Below are 17279 nucleotides of genomic sequence, written 5' to 3' on the forward strand. Positions count from 1 at the left end.
AAAGTGGGGGAATGTTATATTTTGATATAATATTTTTGATTGATTAAATAAATGTTACAAAAGTTACAAGTTTGTTACTAAAGAGATAATATTTAATCTAGTGGGGGATTGTTATATTATTTATAATAATATAATATATAGATTAAATATGTGTAATAAACTAATAATATGTAACATATGACAATGTATATTAGTTGTCATCTTTTTGTAACATTTGGGAGTTACTTGTTACTATGAGTAACCTCCACCATTATCACCAACATTAAGAGTGTAAAAAGATGTTACACATCTTAATTTGAAATTCTTAATGCTATAGGAGTTATGGTGTGTGTAGGAGTTACATTTGAGTCCATAACATCTATGGGGTTATGAGTTTGAATTTCAAATGGTGATGATATCCTAAACACTATATAAAGAGGTCTAAGGTGCTCATTTTGGATATGAAGTTTTCTATCAAGAAAGCACTTTGCTAGAAAACCCTAAGGCTTGATAATTCCCAAAGTTATTTCCTAGAGAGTTCCCTTAGTGCTTAGAGATAGGGGGAAATAAGCTTTTGGACAAAGGTGTAATACCTTGTTCAAGTCATGGTGATCCCTACTATTCTACACTCAAGGTTGTGAGTGAGTATATACATATATTTATATATATATTATTCTCTTGCTATATATATTATATTACATGTGTTCTTATCTTCTTCTACATTTCTTATATATAACATATATAGTGTATATATATTGTATATTATGTTGTTGTAATATTTATTTAATCTCTTTGTTGGTCCTTGTATTGTATTACAATAGAGTTGTAATATCTTGATTTTCTTCCATTGTAATAAAATCTCTAACAATTACAAGCTTAAGAAAATAGAGTGTAGATAAATTTTATAAAATTAAAATAGGAGATTTTTTCATTATTTAATTGATATTTTACTGTTTATTTTTTTTTCTGCTAACTATTTATTTAGATGCTTTATAACTGATCAGTCCAAATCTTCTTCTCCTTATAACTGATCACCAAACACATATATATATATATATACATATATATAGTATGCTTATATTGGGAAAACCAAATAAATATTTAAATATGTTGAATAGCTAAAACACTTTTTTAAATAAAATTAGAAAAAATTGACTGAAACAAAATCACTAAACTGGTTTTTGTTGTAAATAGCTCTCTGTTTCCCTCACTTAAGACTCAATAATTATATGTAAATCTCTCTATATCTATAACATAAATTACATATGAATATGAATCTTTGTACATTAGTTTACTATATAATATATGTCAAGATCAAATTCTTAGGGAAATTTGATTTTCTATACTTAGAAAATCAAAAATTTTTTTCCCTAAACCAAAAATTTAAAACCTAAAAAAACTATTCTTCTTTTTTCAAAACCCCAAAAATACCCCCCTCACAATATTCTCTCTCTCTGCATCATCTCTCTCTCCCTCTATCTCACCCCAACCGCCCACCCTCACCCGAACCACCCTCACCCACCCACGTCAACCCCAACGCCGATCACCACCCTCACCCCCGTCGACCACGACCCCAACCCCTCCGACCCCAACCCCAACCCGAAAGAGCAACCCCAGTCTCTGAAACTTTTTTTTTTCCTGCGATTTGAGAGAGGGAAGAAGACAGAGGTCCGATGGTCGGACCTTGGGGGTCCGATGGGTCCGACCATCGGACCCATCGGACCCCCAAGGTCCGGTCGGACCCATCGGACCCCCAAGGTCCGACCGGTTGTTTTTAATTTTTTTTTTCTGCGATTTTGGAGAGAGAGGAAGAAAGATGTCCGATGGTCGGACCTTCGGGTCCGATGGGTCCGACCATCGGACCCATCGGACCCGAAGGTCCGACCGGCTTTTAATTTTTTTTTTTCCTGCGATTTGAGAGAGAGGGGAAGAGAGAGGTCCGATGGTCGGACCTTGGGGTCCGATGGGTCCGATTGGTCGGACCCCATCGGACCCCATGGTCCGACCATCGGACCTGGGGTGTGGGATTATTGGGACCGGCTAGATAGAGAGAGAAAGAGAGATAGTTTTAGTTTGGGGGTATTTTTGGGGTTTTGAAAAAAAAGGTATAGTTTTTTAGGGTTTAAATTATTGGTTTAGAAATCAAATTTTTTGATTTTCTAAGTATAGAAAATCAAATTTCCCAATTCTTATTACTATTCTTTTTTTTTCTCCCCTTATCACCATTAAGATTACGTAATAGTTCTTTGTTTTGTAATTTATTAAATCAAGTTTATGGTAATAATAAATATTTTGGACTTGTACTCATATTTACTTAATTAAAAAACAAAACTTCATAGAGGCTATTTGACTTTATAACTTAAAAAGTATTTTCTCTTTTTTAAAACTAAAAATAATTTTTTAAAACTAATAGAGGCTGTTTGTTAAATTTTTTTAAAAATTGAGTTTTAGAAACTAAAAAAATAGAAAATTTTTAATTTTCAAAAATAATTTTTTTGTCTAACATATTATACATTTTTGCTCACATATTCGATCTTAGACCCAGAACCAAACCCGAACCCGGACCCGAATGGGTTCATGTAATGGTATGGTGTTCAAATATTATTTTTTTTTTTTTTGTAAAAAAAAAATCTAAAAATGGTTTTAAAAAATTTGTACCAAACACTATTAAATTTTTAAAATGACAATAAACTGTTTCTATTCTCACTTTTAAAAACGCAATTCTAAAAACTGAAAACTAGAAAACAAAACCAAATAGACTCATAATATTTTAACAACTTTATGGCATTTGTTCTTGAAGCTTGATCAGTCGATCTTTTGAGATAGAATTAACTTTTACGGCTAACTACAAATTCGTTGAGAATATATATTTTACGCTTATCTTATTGTTTTTATGCTATACAAAATTAATTAATAAATATTTTTTTTTGATAAGTGGCGTCTCAAAAGAGCAACCAAACAATAAGATAAAAACTATTGAAAAAATAATTAATAATACTAGAATTACGCATAGCCTAAAAGCAAAAGAAATAAAAAACTAGGTGTAAACATAAAAAAATCATCAGTTATGAAAAACCAAAAAATGAGAAGCAAAAAAAAAAAATGAGTTTAAAAAAAATAATTCTTTTTAAAAATAAATACCAATATAAAAATAATTCAAAGTAACTTTTTAAAAAAACAATAATTCAAAAAAAAAAAATTATAAATTTTTTAATTATTAATATAATTTTTTTAAAAGAAAAATAAAATTAAATATTATTATAATATGTTTAAAGTTTTAATTGTATACAAGCAGTCCTATTGTAAGAGTATACATTTTACATCATAATAACCACATGATCTAAAATCAATAATCAAAAAAAGTTTCCTACCAGTAAAGGACTTTTGCTAGGTCCTACTGTAATCTTTTTGCTATATATATATTCTGATAAACTTAAAATATGTATATACTATTGTAAATTTCTCATTTTATTTTCATGTTTTTTAAACTGTGTTTGATTTTTTTAGTATAATAATATTTCTTCACCGCCTTACTAGATCTGTAGGGATTATTATTAGCCTAGGAACTAGAGAGGACTTCGATCTCTTTTGGCTTTATGATATTTGTCAAATGGCTCAAGTTGTTTCTATAGGGATATCATAATTTCTTCCTTTTTTTTTTTTGAATGGAAAATGCATCTTTATTAACCATTAAAATCCGCTACCAAAGAAGGTAGCAAGTCGAATGGAACAGACTCCATATCGAAGATACAACCAGGAAAAAATATAGAAGCTCTTGCACAGTTATGAGCTACCATATTTGCTGATCGTTTAACAAATAACATAGAAATAGTTTTCAATTCTAACAACAGATTTTTACACTCTTGGATAATTTGTCCAAACATTGAAATCATTTTCACCTCGCTTCTTATCGCTTGGACTACCGTTAAACAATCTGTTTCGAGTGTAACATGTTGCCAATTGTGCCTCTTTATCCAACTTAACGCTTCACGAATGCCAATGGATTCCGCTACTTCGGGAGAAACCGAACCAGTAAAAAGTTTCATATTTCCCTCAATTAGCATGCCGTGATGGTCTCTTGCCACTAAACCGCATCCATACTTGTTACCACTATCAAAGAGAGCAGCGTCAACATTTACCTTGATGTGATTAATACTTGGGACAGTCCAATGCTCAGCCCCGTCATCGGCTTTAAGGCCTGACCATGACGTCTCGATTCGAGAATTTTGAGCATTCTTCCATTGTTCAAGGTAACCGGTTGCTAACACTACAATGCTGGCTGCAGTAACAGATTTCTTTTGCCACACAACATCGTTACGGGCGCTCCAAATGGCCCAACACAGAACCGGAAGTAGCAGTTTTCTGCAGCCGGCGGCGGTAAACGGCGACAAACCAGTCCAGAAAGTTTTCTGGTTCGGCTGCAGCAGAGGTTGTTCCGATGCCAACTCTGTCCCACACCTGCTTCACCTTTGTGCAAGTGATGAGTGCGTGAATGACGGATTCATCTTCGCTGTGGCAGACTGGGCAGGATGTTTGTACATCCACTCTTTTAATTTTCAATTGCTGCAGCGTGGGCAGACACTCTCGGGCAGCTCTCCAAACCAGGTTCTTCACTTTTGGGGGAATTTTTTGCTTCCAAAACTTGGTCCAGAACTTGGTGAGATCATCTTCGTTACCATCCCATCTACCATGAATTTTCTGAAGCAAATTGTAGCCACTTTTAACAGAGTAGATTCCCGATGATTCATAACTCCAAGTGAGTTTGTCACTGCCGTGGCTTATGTTGAGAGGGATATCCAAAATGAGCTTCTTATCCCGCTCAATAAACAAATCATTCAAGATATCAACATCCCAACTCCCACCCTCCATGACCATTAAGTTTCTCACTTTAGCTTCACCCAAACTAGGATGATTTGAATGAACATAGGGGTCATCTTCACTTGGCAACCAAGGTTCTTTGAGAACATTGATCTCTTCACCATCAAACACACACCAGCGAGTGCCTTTTCTAACCAGGTCTTGTGCTTCCAACACACTTCTCCACACATAACTGGGATTGGGACCCAACTGTGCCGTGAAGAAAGAACCATTAGGATAATACCTAGCTTTGAAGACTTTAGCTACAAGTGAGTTAGGCCGAGACAGCAGCCTCCACCCTTGTTTGGCCAACATAGCAACGTTAAAATCCCGTAGGTGCCTGAATCCCATTCCACCTTTAGCTTTATGTGAGCAAAGTCTATCCCAAGAAAACCAATGAATACCACTCTTAGCTTTATTTGCACCTTGCCACCAGAACTTATTCATGGCTTTCTCCATGTCTCGCGTGATGTCTAGAGGCAACAAGAAAACACTCATTGCGTAGCTTGGAAGAGACTGAGCCACGGTTTTGATCAAAACTTCTTTACCAGCCCGAGATAAGAACTTCATCTCCCAACCTTCAATCCTTTTTCGAACCCGTTCCTTAAGATAACCCAACACCGCAGACTTGTTCCTACTTAGAGTGCTTGGTAGACCCAAGTATAAGCTGTTTTCATCCGCCATAGACATGTGTAGGGTGTTGCTTATCCTATCCCGAACCGACTGGGTAGTATTAGTGCTATAGAAAATGGACGACTTTGCAAAGTTCACCTTTTGGCCAGAAGCTGCTTCAAACTTTTGGAGGATATCTTTTATTCTGTTCGCTTCCAAGATAGTGGCCTTGCAATACAGGTAGCTATCATCTGCAAAGAGCATATGAGAGATACGCGACGCTCCATTCGCCACCTTACACCCATGGATAAGGCCAGCCCGTTCATACTTGTTCAATAAAGCCGAGAGGCCCTCGGCACAGAGAATAAACAAGTAAGGGGATAATGGATCCCCTTGTCGAATACCCCGGGAAGGTATAATCGGCCCTATCTCCTTATTCTCATGAACCACCATATATTCAGCTGTAGTTACACACTTCATCAATAAAGAAATCCACCATTGATCAAAGCCTAATTTCCTTAGCATCGCTTCTAAAAAGGGCCATTCAATCCTGTCGTAGGCTTTACTCATGTCTAACTTTAGAGCCATAAAACCTTCTTTTCCTTTCCTCTTTCTCTTCAGATAGTGGAGCACCTCGAAGGAAATTAGAATATTATCTGAGATTAGACGTCCCGGGATAAAGGCACTTTGAGTATCAGCAACAATAGTATCCATGTAAGGCTTCATACGGTTCACCATTACCTTAGTAATTGTTTTGTACACAACATTACACAGGGCAATCGGTCTTAGTTGAGTCATATCTTCTGGATTTTTCTTCTTAGGAATCAACACAATATTGGCTTTACTACAACTCTGATCAAACTCCCCTGTCATGAAGAATTTTTGAACAGTTCTCACCACATCACGCCCCACAATACTCCAACACTTCTGATAAAAGGCAGGTGTCATACCATCCGGACCAGGACTCTTGTCTGGATGCATCTGAAAGATCGCCTTTTTAACCTCTTCTTCAGAGATGGCCGTGTGCAAGTTCTCATGAATAGAATTAGGGACCGAACAATGAACACTATCCACTACTTCTTGGCAAGTAGAATTAGATGCTTGAAACAATGTTGAGAAATAATCTTTCATCACTTGATCAAGACCATTTTCCCATCCTACCCGAACCCCATTGTCATTCTTCAAACTCACTATCTTGTTATGTCTCTTCCTGGTTGTGGCAGCCTTATGGAAATAACTGCTATTATGGTCTCCTTCCTTCAACCAAAGCTGTTTAGAGCGCTGCTTCCAAAATGATTCTCTCTGATCAAGAACATGAAACAACTCCTCCTTTACTTCTTTATGCCGTTGAATGGAAGCCGTGTCTCTTTTATTTGCTAGCCTTTTGATCTCATTCTTGCAGCGAGTAATACGAGCTTTGAAGTTTCCAGTCACCTCCTTCCCCCATATACTCAATTTATCTGCACACCGTGCCAATTTATTTGGCAAATTATCATCACCTTCACTCTCCCAACAGTCCCTTACTATTTCAAAGCACATTGGTTCTTTGAGCCAAGCATTTTCGAACTTAAATTTGCGATTAGTAGGGAAACAATGATTAATTTCAGGTTCTAAAAAAAGTGGACAGTGATCTGATGAAGAAATTTCAAGATTTAGCAGAGAAGCACCTTGAAAAATTCGAGACCAAGCGTCGTTGATGAGTGCACGATCTAACCTTACTTCAATCCAGTTTCGAGAGCCCCTGCCTTTCTCCCACGTGAATGGATGACCCACTAATTCCATATCTGTTAAATTGCAGTCGTTTAGTGCTTGTTGGAAGCCATCGATCAACCTCTGGGGGTATGGCCTTCCGCCCCGTTTATCCTCCTGCCGCACTATGTTGTTCAAGTCTCCTATGACACACCATGGAAGGGTAGAGTCGGTAGCCAAAGTTCGGAGAAGAGTCCATGATCGGTGTCTATTGTTCCTCTCAGGTTCCCCATAGAAACCAGTAAGCTTCCACGCACCTTTCTCAGATGATTCAACAAGAAAATCAATATGGTTGTTCGAATAACCCAACACACGCCCATCATCCTTATTTTTCCAAAGGAGAGCCAGCCCACCCGAACTCCCTTGGGCCTCAACACCAAAAACACCTTCAAACTTTAGCATTCGGCCCATACTTTCAATTCTTTTTTTATCACATTTTGTTTCACACAAAAAAATGAAATTGGGATGCTTTTGAGAGACTATCTCTTTAAGGAACTGAATAGCCCGTTGGTTCCCAAGCCCACGGCAATTCCAACTTAACACATTCATAATCCCCGGCGGGCCTGTGAAACAGAACCCGCCCCAAACAAGTTTTTTGTGGTATTTTTCAAAAGATCAGTATCCATATCCTCACCTTGACCCTGGATCGGCCCAACATCACCAAGCTCATCATTAGTAACTTCCACATGTGTGTTATTGTCTAGGTTGTTGTTCAGCCCAAGCCCATTAACAATATCAGTCCTTCTCCTCTTAGTATCCAAAATAAGAATACTAGTTTCCTTATTTATCATATTTGACTTCAAAGCAATATCTCCCACGATGGTATCTGTCATTGAAGGTTGATCAATTATGTCACCACCTTCCTTCAATTGAGGCAAGGAAATAGCCATCTTATTTGAATTTCCCCTTTCATTAGTTGATTGATTGGATGATGATCCCAGATTATTAGGTGGGATGTGGTTCAGCCGTGATTGCCTCCCTTGATTGTTGTTGGTCTGATTACCATTGATGGGCGCAGATCTCTCGCCAGTCGTAGCATGCTCGGAAAACGCCATTCCGCCGGCTCTAGAAGCAGCTCCGGACCTTAACCATCTCTCCCCGATTGCGTAGTTCTTCCGTCGAGGAGTAGCTTTCAATTCCAATGTGTATGGCTTCTGTATCTGATCGAGTGGAGTATGGAAAAGCTGTTCACAAAATCTCTCCGAATGCCCAAGGATGCCACAAATAAAACAGAAAGTGGATAGGCCCTCATATTTAAAGTTCGCATAACAGTGAACCCCTCCTTGTTTCTCAACCTTCTTCCTGCGTTTTAACGGGCACTCTATATTGATCTTGACACGAACCCGAAGATAGTCGCGCCAAACTCCGATGAAGTTATTCGGATCAGTTTTGATGAATGTACCCACATAGTTGCCTAGGTCGCGCACCACCCGTTCCAACATAAAACCAGTAGTTAGATTGTGTATTTGCACCCAAAAGTCCAACTTGTTCAACGTGATCATTCTTGGGTCCTCACCTTGTTTCAATCGTTCAAATATCAACGGCACCCTATCAAATGTCCATGGACTCCCTTCGATCACTCGATCGATATCGACTTCATGGTAAAACTGGAATAGGAATAGATTACTATCAAGTTCCTTAACATACATACCCCTTCCCGGTTGCCATAGCGTTGCCATCTTGTTCTGCATTGCTTGAAAATCCACACCTCTATTAGTCAAGAAACGACCCACTAGACACCATCTATCATCAATCTCCGTCAAATCATCAGCGTCGCCCACATAAATCAGGCTATCTTCTTCCTCATCTTCTATTCGAACATTCGCATACTGCTCTTCAATGGTAGGCTCAGATTGATTACCAGGCTCCATGACAAATAAGGACAAAGTATACCCCACGTATAAGACCAAACATGAACTTTTTAGAGAGAATATCGTACCATGTCAAAAGACAAGACTTATGTGTGTTGCGGAGCTAAAATTTAAGTTGCATAATTTCTTCCTTTGTTATTCATATTTATCGATTTTTTCTATGTTATGTGCTCTCATTTTTTGTGATACAGTATGTTGAAACATTATTGATCATATTATTTCTTTTATTATGACTTAGAAAATAAGGTTGTTATCTTCTAATTTTTATCACAAGATTAATAATTTATAGTCATTGGTAAATAGACTCGGTCAAATATTTATTTGGTTTGAAAACTAAGTATAATTTACACTTTTTTTTTTTTTTTTTTTTTTTTATGTTTAATCACTAGTGACATATTAGAACTTAGCTGATGTTATTGTTAGCGTTATTTTTTCTTTCTTATAATTAATTTTGCTTCATGAACTATATTTTTATGCTATGAATTTTTGTCGAACTTACTTATTAATGAATATTTTTGTTTTTTTTCTAAATAAAAAGAGAATAATACAATAATTAAATTAAATTGTTATTGATAACGTAATTTTGGTAGTTTGGATATTTCAAATAGTTATGATTGCCAGTCTACTTTATATAAACAATCAGGGTTCGTTTGTTACGCTATTGTATTGTATTAGTATTATTTAATACAATATTATATTTGGTATTGACTTGTATTAATAGATTGTGTAAAGTTATAATATATTCTCAATACACTCGATCCCAATACCAACTATAGGTCCGAGTCTCGGGTCCAAGTCCCGAGTCCTAGGTCCAGGTCTTGGGTCCAGGTCCCGAGTCCCAAGTTCAGCACCCGGGTTTAGGTCCGGGTCTTTGGTCTCGGTTGGGTCTGAGTCTTAGGTCCAGGGTTCGGGTCCCGGGTCCCGGATCCCAGGTCCGGGTGTGAGTCTAAGTCCAAGTCTGAGTTCGGGTCCTGGGTTTCGGTCCGGGTTCAGGTCTCGGGTCCCGGGTACGAGTTTGGGTCCGAGTTCAAGTTCGAGTTCGGGTCCCGGGTCCGAGTCAGATATTGGTGTTGATCCCGAATCCTTTGTTAATATTATAATACAAGCTAATACAGATTATTTGTTATGTATTAAATAATACAATTTATATTGTATTAAAAATTTGGTTGTAATAATTAATACAATACATTGTTTTATTCAAACATAGTGCTTTTTATTATTTAATACAATACGACCTTTATACGGCGTACCAAATGAACCCAAATGTATGGAGCATAAAAGAAAAATAATTAACTAAATTGAAAGCATATAACATTAATCTTGATTAAAATTTGGGAAATGTTAGTGTACAATTGTTACACTATCATGAATATTATGTTGTTGTTGGTACAATTAAATATTGTCCTAAATATTTTAAAAGCATTATTATTAAGTACTAGAGATGTCTAACATGTCAACTTAAATTAATTAGTGATACTACTTACAAATTATTATATTAAATTATATAGGTTAAACACTATTTGTGCTTTTTAACATTTCTCATAATTTAATTAATAATAGTTCACGTTTTAGGAAATTAATTGTTCTTAGTAGTAGCATTTCCCTAGAAATCCAATTGGACATATTAGGAGATAGAATTGTGTGAGAAAGAGGCGAACTCCTCACTAGAATATGTCAACAAAACTGGAGCAGCGTCAGTGATCTCATCGTCTAGTTCAGAAAAGAAAGGGTCCTTGAGAAGATCAGAGGCTGAAGGTCTCATCTTAGGCTGAGATAGGCACTTTTCAATGAATGCATACATTTCTGGATCAGTCACCTTGTTCAAAGATAATGGCCTTTTTCCACTAACAACCTTCTTGTATATCTTGGCAACACTGTTACATTCGCTATAAGGTATTTCCATGGTAGCCATCTCGAGCAAGCACATTCCAAATGAGTATATGTCCACCATCTCTGTGTAATCCTCCTCGTACAACTCTGGTGCCATGTACTCTGGTGTGCCTAATATCGAATGAGCTGAGTGGCTCTTGCCTACTATAGCTGCAAACCCCAGATCGCCAATTTTTATCTACAATGAACATCACAACTCTATATTATTGAAATCACTAATTTCTTTATCTCTTAACAAATTTAGAATCAGTAATTACCTGGCCAGTGTTGCCATTAACAAAAATGTTACTACAATTGAGATCTCTGTGAATAATACAAGGGTCATGGTTGTGGAGGTACTTCAATCCCTCAAGGACCTGCTTGGACCATTTCTTCAAGGCTTTAATCGAAACACAACGATGCTTCTTGCGGTAATTCCTCAAGTTCCCTGAGGTGCAGACCTCAGTGATGAAATTGATGATGTTACGCTCATCATCTTTCCACACGCTGTAACAAAAAATTATGTACTTGTTCTTCAATGTTCTCAATAGCTCAACTTCCGCGTAAATTCGATTGATGAGGGTTAGATCATAACTGAATTTGTTTAACAACACCTGATTCCAAGCAACTTCAATACCCTCCTTCTGATCAAATCCCCTGTAAACACTCTTCACAGCACCACACCCAAGTAGATCATCATAACGCCCAAACCGTCCACTCGGATCAACCTCAACAAATTGTTCTGTATCTATATCAACACTGTTTGAGTTCTCTACAAGCATCTTCCAAGATCAACCTTACCACAACACGACTAAAATTAAAAAAAAAAAAATGATTAACCTTCCCAAAACAAATTAATAACTCCAATTATTATCATCTTCATCTTCTTCTTGTCTTAATTATTGATTTGAACAGAGTCAATATAACGAGAAATTTGAATATTATATAAATACATCAAAGAATTATAAAAACAAAAAAATCCAATTTTAGCCAAAGAGATGGAGAGACAGAGAGTCCTTTTTAATTATTTATGTATGTATATAACAATTAGATAAAAGAGACACAGAATAATAATACCTTGAGATGAAGAAAGTCCTGTTTTTCTTTGTTATTCGGAGAAAAAAGATTATTGGTATACAGAGTAGCGTTAAGAATGTGTGAAGAAACAAATTGTAAAGCCACTTTATTTATAGGTGTCGGACAGTCTCAAACGACGTCGTCACTAGAGCGTGGATTCGCAATTGATATCTTCCTTCTTTTTTATTACCAACAAAATCTAGAGAATTGAATGTATTGGCCGGTTTCTGGCTCTATAGAGGCCAAGAAAAAACAAAGAGTAATAATTTTATCTTAAATAAGATGCTATTTCTTAATTTTTTTTTTCCAGCATATTTCCTTACAATTTTTTTTGAATAATATTTTCTTACAAGCTTGATTTTTCCTGTCGAAAATGAAAAATGAATGGACAAAATTATTAGTAATAAATAATGCTTCCTTAACTAATTGAGTTAGTCTCTTCCACATTTCCACCCATTATCTTCTCCATATTTTTGAATAGATCCAAGCTATGATTAATCTAATCTCTCTAAAGGGAATACAAAAAAAAAAAAAAAATGGTCCATTTTATTCATCAACTCGAGTTATAATGCAACTAGATTGAAAAAAAAAAAAAAGTGAAAATTGCAGTACTAGCAAACAAAGCATTATCCTCATCAAAATAAATAAATAAAGCATTATATTCTCTCCACTACTGTATGTAATTTGGCTCAATTCTTTTTTTTTGGTGGAATTTGGCTCAAATAATATAATAATTTTTTTCACAAAAAAATAAATAAATAAAAATATGTATATACAAAGCATTATATAGTATAAAAATAATTATAGATATGGGAATGTGTAAATTAAGTTAATAGTTGTTGAAATGGGTAATTTGTTGCATAAATATTTAAGTTTAATTTTTACTTGTAAATAAATATTTTGTAAATAAATATATAAGTTTAATTTTCGGTATAATACCTAAGTTATATTCTTTTTTTTTTTTTTTTTTGAGTGTAGCGTAATGGACCTAAGTTATATTCTTAGAATTCCATAGGTATTGACCGTTAAATGTCAGATTATTATTTACGTGTCATTTTCTTATTGGTATATTTAAATTATTATTTTTTTAAAAAAAATAAATTTTTAATGACGTAGACCAATTAGAGATTATCATGTGGCAATTTACTTACCTATAGAATTTACTAAAATATAACTTAAATATTATTACGGTAAAAAATTAAACTTAAATATTTATTTACAACTGATAATTAAACTTAGTTATTTATACCATAAATTATTCTGGTTCAAATTCACAGAGTGCTCTTATCAAATATTTCATAGCAGAGAACTTTTAAATTTTTTTAAAATATAAGCAAAAAAATTCTCTATCTGGTGAATGTGTAATTCATTTTACAACACTATTTTTCGTTCTATATATGGAAAAAAAAGTTAGAGATCCTTCAAAAATCTTAAATTCTATTAGATTATTATTTTCTCTCTCTCTCTCTCTAAATTAATTTTTTTTTAGAATAATTTCGTTTTATATTATTTTAAGAAATTTTTAATAAGAAATAAATTATTAAGTTACAAGTTATTTATTATTATTTTTTTAATTTTTAAATTATTTACAATTATTTAATAATGATGGTTAAAAATAAATGTAATCATAATGATTACATATTTGATGTAATTATTAAATCTTCATCCATATATATATTTGATGATGATTCATTAATTTGGAGTACTCCCATTGCCATTAGTGTTATCATAATAGCTAAAACTTAAAATTTTTAGCTGAAGGCTTATATTAACTCTTCCTTAAAATGCTTTATAATTTAGCTACAACAGATTTGTACAAACTCCAATAAAATAAATCTTTACATGTAGTTATGGAGAAAGAGTGAGCTTTTTTTTTTTTTTTTTTTGTAACTACCTCATTGATTTTTACGTTCTTAATATATTTTTATTAATATATATTATTTAAAATATATTATTTTAATAATGTTGATAAAAATATAAAAAAGTTAATATATAGTGTAATGTAAATGTGTAGTAAAATTAAAAGAATAAAATTTTAAAGTGGTATTTTGAATAATAAAGTAAATACTCTCACGAGAGTGCTTGATGGTTTACTAGTTCGATCTCCTTTTATCATAAAGATGTTGCACACTCTTTCCCTTTATAGGTATTTTTTTTTTGGTGAATGGATTGAGATTTGAGAATTATATATAGATTTAGAAATATTAGTATATCTAAAACATAACCTTTTAAAATATTATATGAAAGATAACATTGAGATAATTGTGTTGTGTATGGTATTGGTTGGGAGACATAAGTGTTAAAATCCACGCAGGAAAGTGAGATTAGATTAGATGGGAGAATATGAGGAACCTGTGAGTCTATTAATGCCTTGGGGCATGAAAAGTAAACTCACCAGCCAATAAGTCTCAGCCAAGTGATATTTCACTTTAAGCCCAAACCAAAACAAGTCATTCATGTCATTTCATGGTACATTTCATGGATGGTCCGTGGTAGCAAACTTTACATCCAACTCAGCAGATCACTATGACTTGTCATTATCTAGTTGGTAAAAATAAAAAGCACTAAGTCTAGTTACAAAGAATGAATTAGGAGGAGGGCACAAGAAAAATTAATTGAATATGATTTTGTAAAATACATTTCTTTAAGGCTAATTAGTAATTTTTCCCCCTGAATTTTGATATGTACTAAATTGTGCCACCTGAATTTTTTTGGCCGTTAAAAATTCCTTCCGAACTATTGTGATTGTTAAATTTAAAGACTTTTGTCTAATATTAGTAAAAAAATTCTAACATAGATGAAAATTCAAGGGGCATGATTTAGTACATATCAAAGTTTGAGGGGCATGATTTGGTAGATATCAAAGTCTGGGGAGCATGGTTCACATGATTTATTTCATGAGTATACTTAATGTATAAATTCTATTAAGTTCAGAACATATATACATATATATATATATATTTGTTCATGATTGTAGTATCGTCAGCACAGTGGAATATAATCATAATTATATGTCAAAAGTTTAATTTTCATGATTTGTAAGTTCACTAGATTTAGACTGATATGATAATCGGTGATAATGTATACTTACACCTTAGATAAGTGTTATGTCATTTCCAGGATATTGGCAAAGTTTACCAATATCAAATGTATGGAGTATACATTGAAAGGGACCGATATTGATCTTGGATATAAAATATCATAAATTTACTGTTATATCTTTCTAAGTCAATATCAATGGTTGATCTAAGGTCTATGGATCTTAATCCTAATATGGTTAGGTTCAGCTTATGGATCAGATTCGTGGATGCTAACTAATGGTTCTGGCAGATATTTACATCTTGGGAACATGGTAGTTCAATTGAGTGGGAGCGCTGATCATAGATATGGAATCTATAGCTTTTATAAGTATTTAGAAGTAAAACGATGATTTCCTTCGAGCTTGGCTGAATAGAGATAAATGATTGAGGCCTCATTTCAGTAATTACATTAGTTTACTGAAATATCATTTATAGGTAGCTAAGTGTTTTAAGCATAAAATACATTGAAGGGTAAAACGGTAAATTTATCCCTTTTCAATGTAGATCATCTATAGATCGAGGATCTTAGACTATTAGAATTGTAACAATGGATAATCATATCGTATCTATATCTTGGTACATATAGAGCGTTCTATATACTTGAGAGTGTATTCTATTCTAAATCTATAGTGGCGCAAGGTGGAATTAATAAGTTAAAGAATTTACTTTGTAAACTCTAGATCCACTTATTGGAAGCTTAGTTATATAGACCCATGGTCCCCTCACTAGTTGAGATAACACTACTTACAGACTCTGTTAATTGATTTTAATTAATCAATTTTAATTCTAAAATTAGACTATGTCCTAATTACGAATTTTCACTAAGCAAGAGCTTAATTGTGAAGAAAAGAGGTTTTGGGGTCAATTTATTAATTAAGAGACTTTGTATGGTCTCATTAATAAATAACATAAATGGTAATTTTATTTGATAATTAATTATAATTATTAAATAAATAGTTTTGACATTTATAGGATTGAAATAGAAAATATGGTATTATTGAAAGAAGAATAACTGGTTGAAATAAAGTGGGAAAATTGTAACTAGAGATTGGTCCCTTTATGGCCGGCCACTAATGTGAATTATTGCCCATTATTTTATTCTTTTTTAATCCATATAATTCAACCCTAAGCCCTAGTTGAAACACTATAAAAGGAACATGATGCTCTCATCTCATCCACTTCAACACTTGATTTTTTAACCTACCAAATCTAATTTTCATTCTCTGACAACTAGTAGATGAGAGACACCTTCTTTAGTGATTTCAAGCCTCCTTCATTGTTCTTCATACTCGAACCCTTAGTGATAAAGTGTCATGCCCACACATAGCAAGTCAGGTACTCAATCATAGTGAGTAAGACGATGGAACCAAACTCGAAGAAGAGAAAGAGATCCATGCTCAGATTTTGATAATACTCTATGACAGAAAGGAACAAGGGTTAGAGATCTGAGTGGAAGGAATCATTATATTTCGCTACAATCAATGTAATGTTTTTTAAACTCTTATGTGTTTAATTTCATTGTCTTAGAGATATTCATATTTAGAATATTAATCAGCATACTTGTTAGTAAATCTAGATCATGGTAAAATATTCCCAACAATATCAGCCTATACTAAGTACTCTAATCATACCGATGTGATGGCGCCAATAAGTATATAAGCCAAAGATACATTTATCGATATCCAATATAACTCTATGTATACTGATATTGCTATTTCAATGTAATCCAACAGGCAATCATAAACATCCACGTTAAACACGTAATCACATATGTATATCATTATACTAATTTTATCTCGATTCTTAATTCAGGTGTGCCGGTCAACCTAAGTGGAATTACTGATTGACGGTTTATAGGCCCCTAAATCACAACATACACAAAATTTATAAGCGATACGCTAAACTGCTTTCTGGGGACTTAAACTTGAAACTAAAAGTTTTCCTATCGATAACTAGCAAGGTAAAGCCCTAACTATCAAGGAAACACCAGAAAAACTATGAAATGGGAAAACTACCCATAAAATGGTAGGCCATTTTCAAAAAAAACGGTAAGCCATTTTTTAGGGTTCCACACCAGAAAAAATGGTGCCGTTTTTCACTACTAATAAAAAAACTCTCTAAATCGACCTTAAACTTCCATAAAGCTCCAGAACACTTATAAATACCATAATAAACCGTTTTCAAG

The 17279-nt window shown here is 34.0% G+C and overlaps 2 protein-coding genes across 3 annotated transcripts; both read right to left on the reverse strand.

Moving 5' to 3' along the window:
• Positions 1-3662: 3662 nt before the first annotated feature.
• LOC133030551 (uncharacterized) lies at positions 3663-7608 on the reverse strand. Its single transcript, XM_061103336.1, has 2 exons — positions 4326-7608; positions 3663-4258 (listed from the first exon to the last, which is right to left on the reverse strand). The coding sequence occupies exons 1-2, from the start codon at positions 7606-7608 to the stop codon at positions 3663-3665; spliced, it is 3879 nt and encodes a 1292-aa protein (XP_060959319.1).
• Positions 7609-10366: 2758 nt separating this feature from the next.
• On the reverse strand, positions 10367-12705 carry LOC133030249 (probable serine/threonine-protein kinase WNK11). Of its 2 annotated transcripts, none has more exons than XM_061102789.1 (3): positions 12015-12705; positions 11216-11748; positions 10367-11136 (listed from the first exon to the last, which is right to left on the reverse strand). In XM_061102789.1, exons 2-3 carry the CDS (start codon positions 11717-11719, stop codon positions 10693-10695), a joined length of 948 nt encoding a protein of 315 aa, XP_060958772.1. In that variant the 5' UTR covers positions 11720-11748; positions 12015-12705; the 3' UTR covers positions 10367-10692. The 2 variants fall into 2 exon arrangements, with proteins under 2 accessions (XP_060958772.1, XP_060958771.1); XM_061102788.1 differs by having other exon boundaries at positions 11216-11733; positions 12015-12490.
• Positions 12706-17279: the final 4574 nt, after the last annotated feature.

Source organism: Cannabis sativa, chromosome 8 (genome assembly GCF_029168945.1).
Source record: "Cannabis sativa cultivar Pink pepper isolate KNU-18-1 chromosome 8, ASM2916894v1, whole genome shotgun sequence".
Taxonomy (NCBI): Eukaryota; Viridiplantae; Streptophyta; class Magnoliopsida; order Rosales; family Cannabaceae; genus Cannabis; species Cannabis sativa.

Coding starts and splice junctions, on each gene's coding strand:
- LOC133030551 (XM_061103336.1), bottom strand. CDS start 7,608: ATGGGCCGAATGCTAAAGTTTGAAGGTGTTTTTGGTGTTGAGGCCCAA. Junction 4,259..4,325: donor GCAGAAAACTGCTACTTCCG/GTTCTGTGTTGG, acceptor CTGTTACTGCAG/CCAGCATTGTAGTGTTAGCA.
- LOC133030249 (XM_061102789.1), bottom strand. CDS start 11,719: ATGCTTGTAGAGAACTCAAACAGTGTTGATATAGATACAGAACAATTT. Junction 11,137..11,215: donor TTAATGGCAACACTGGCCAG/GTAATTACTGAT, acceptor TGTTCATTGTAG/ATAAAAATTGGCGATCTGGG.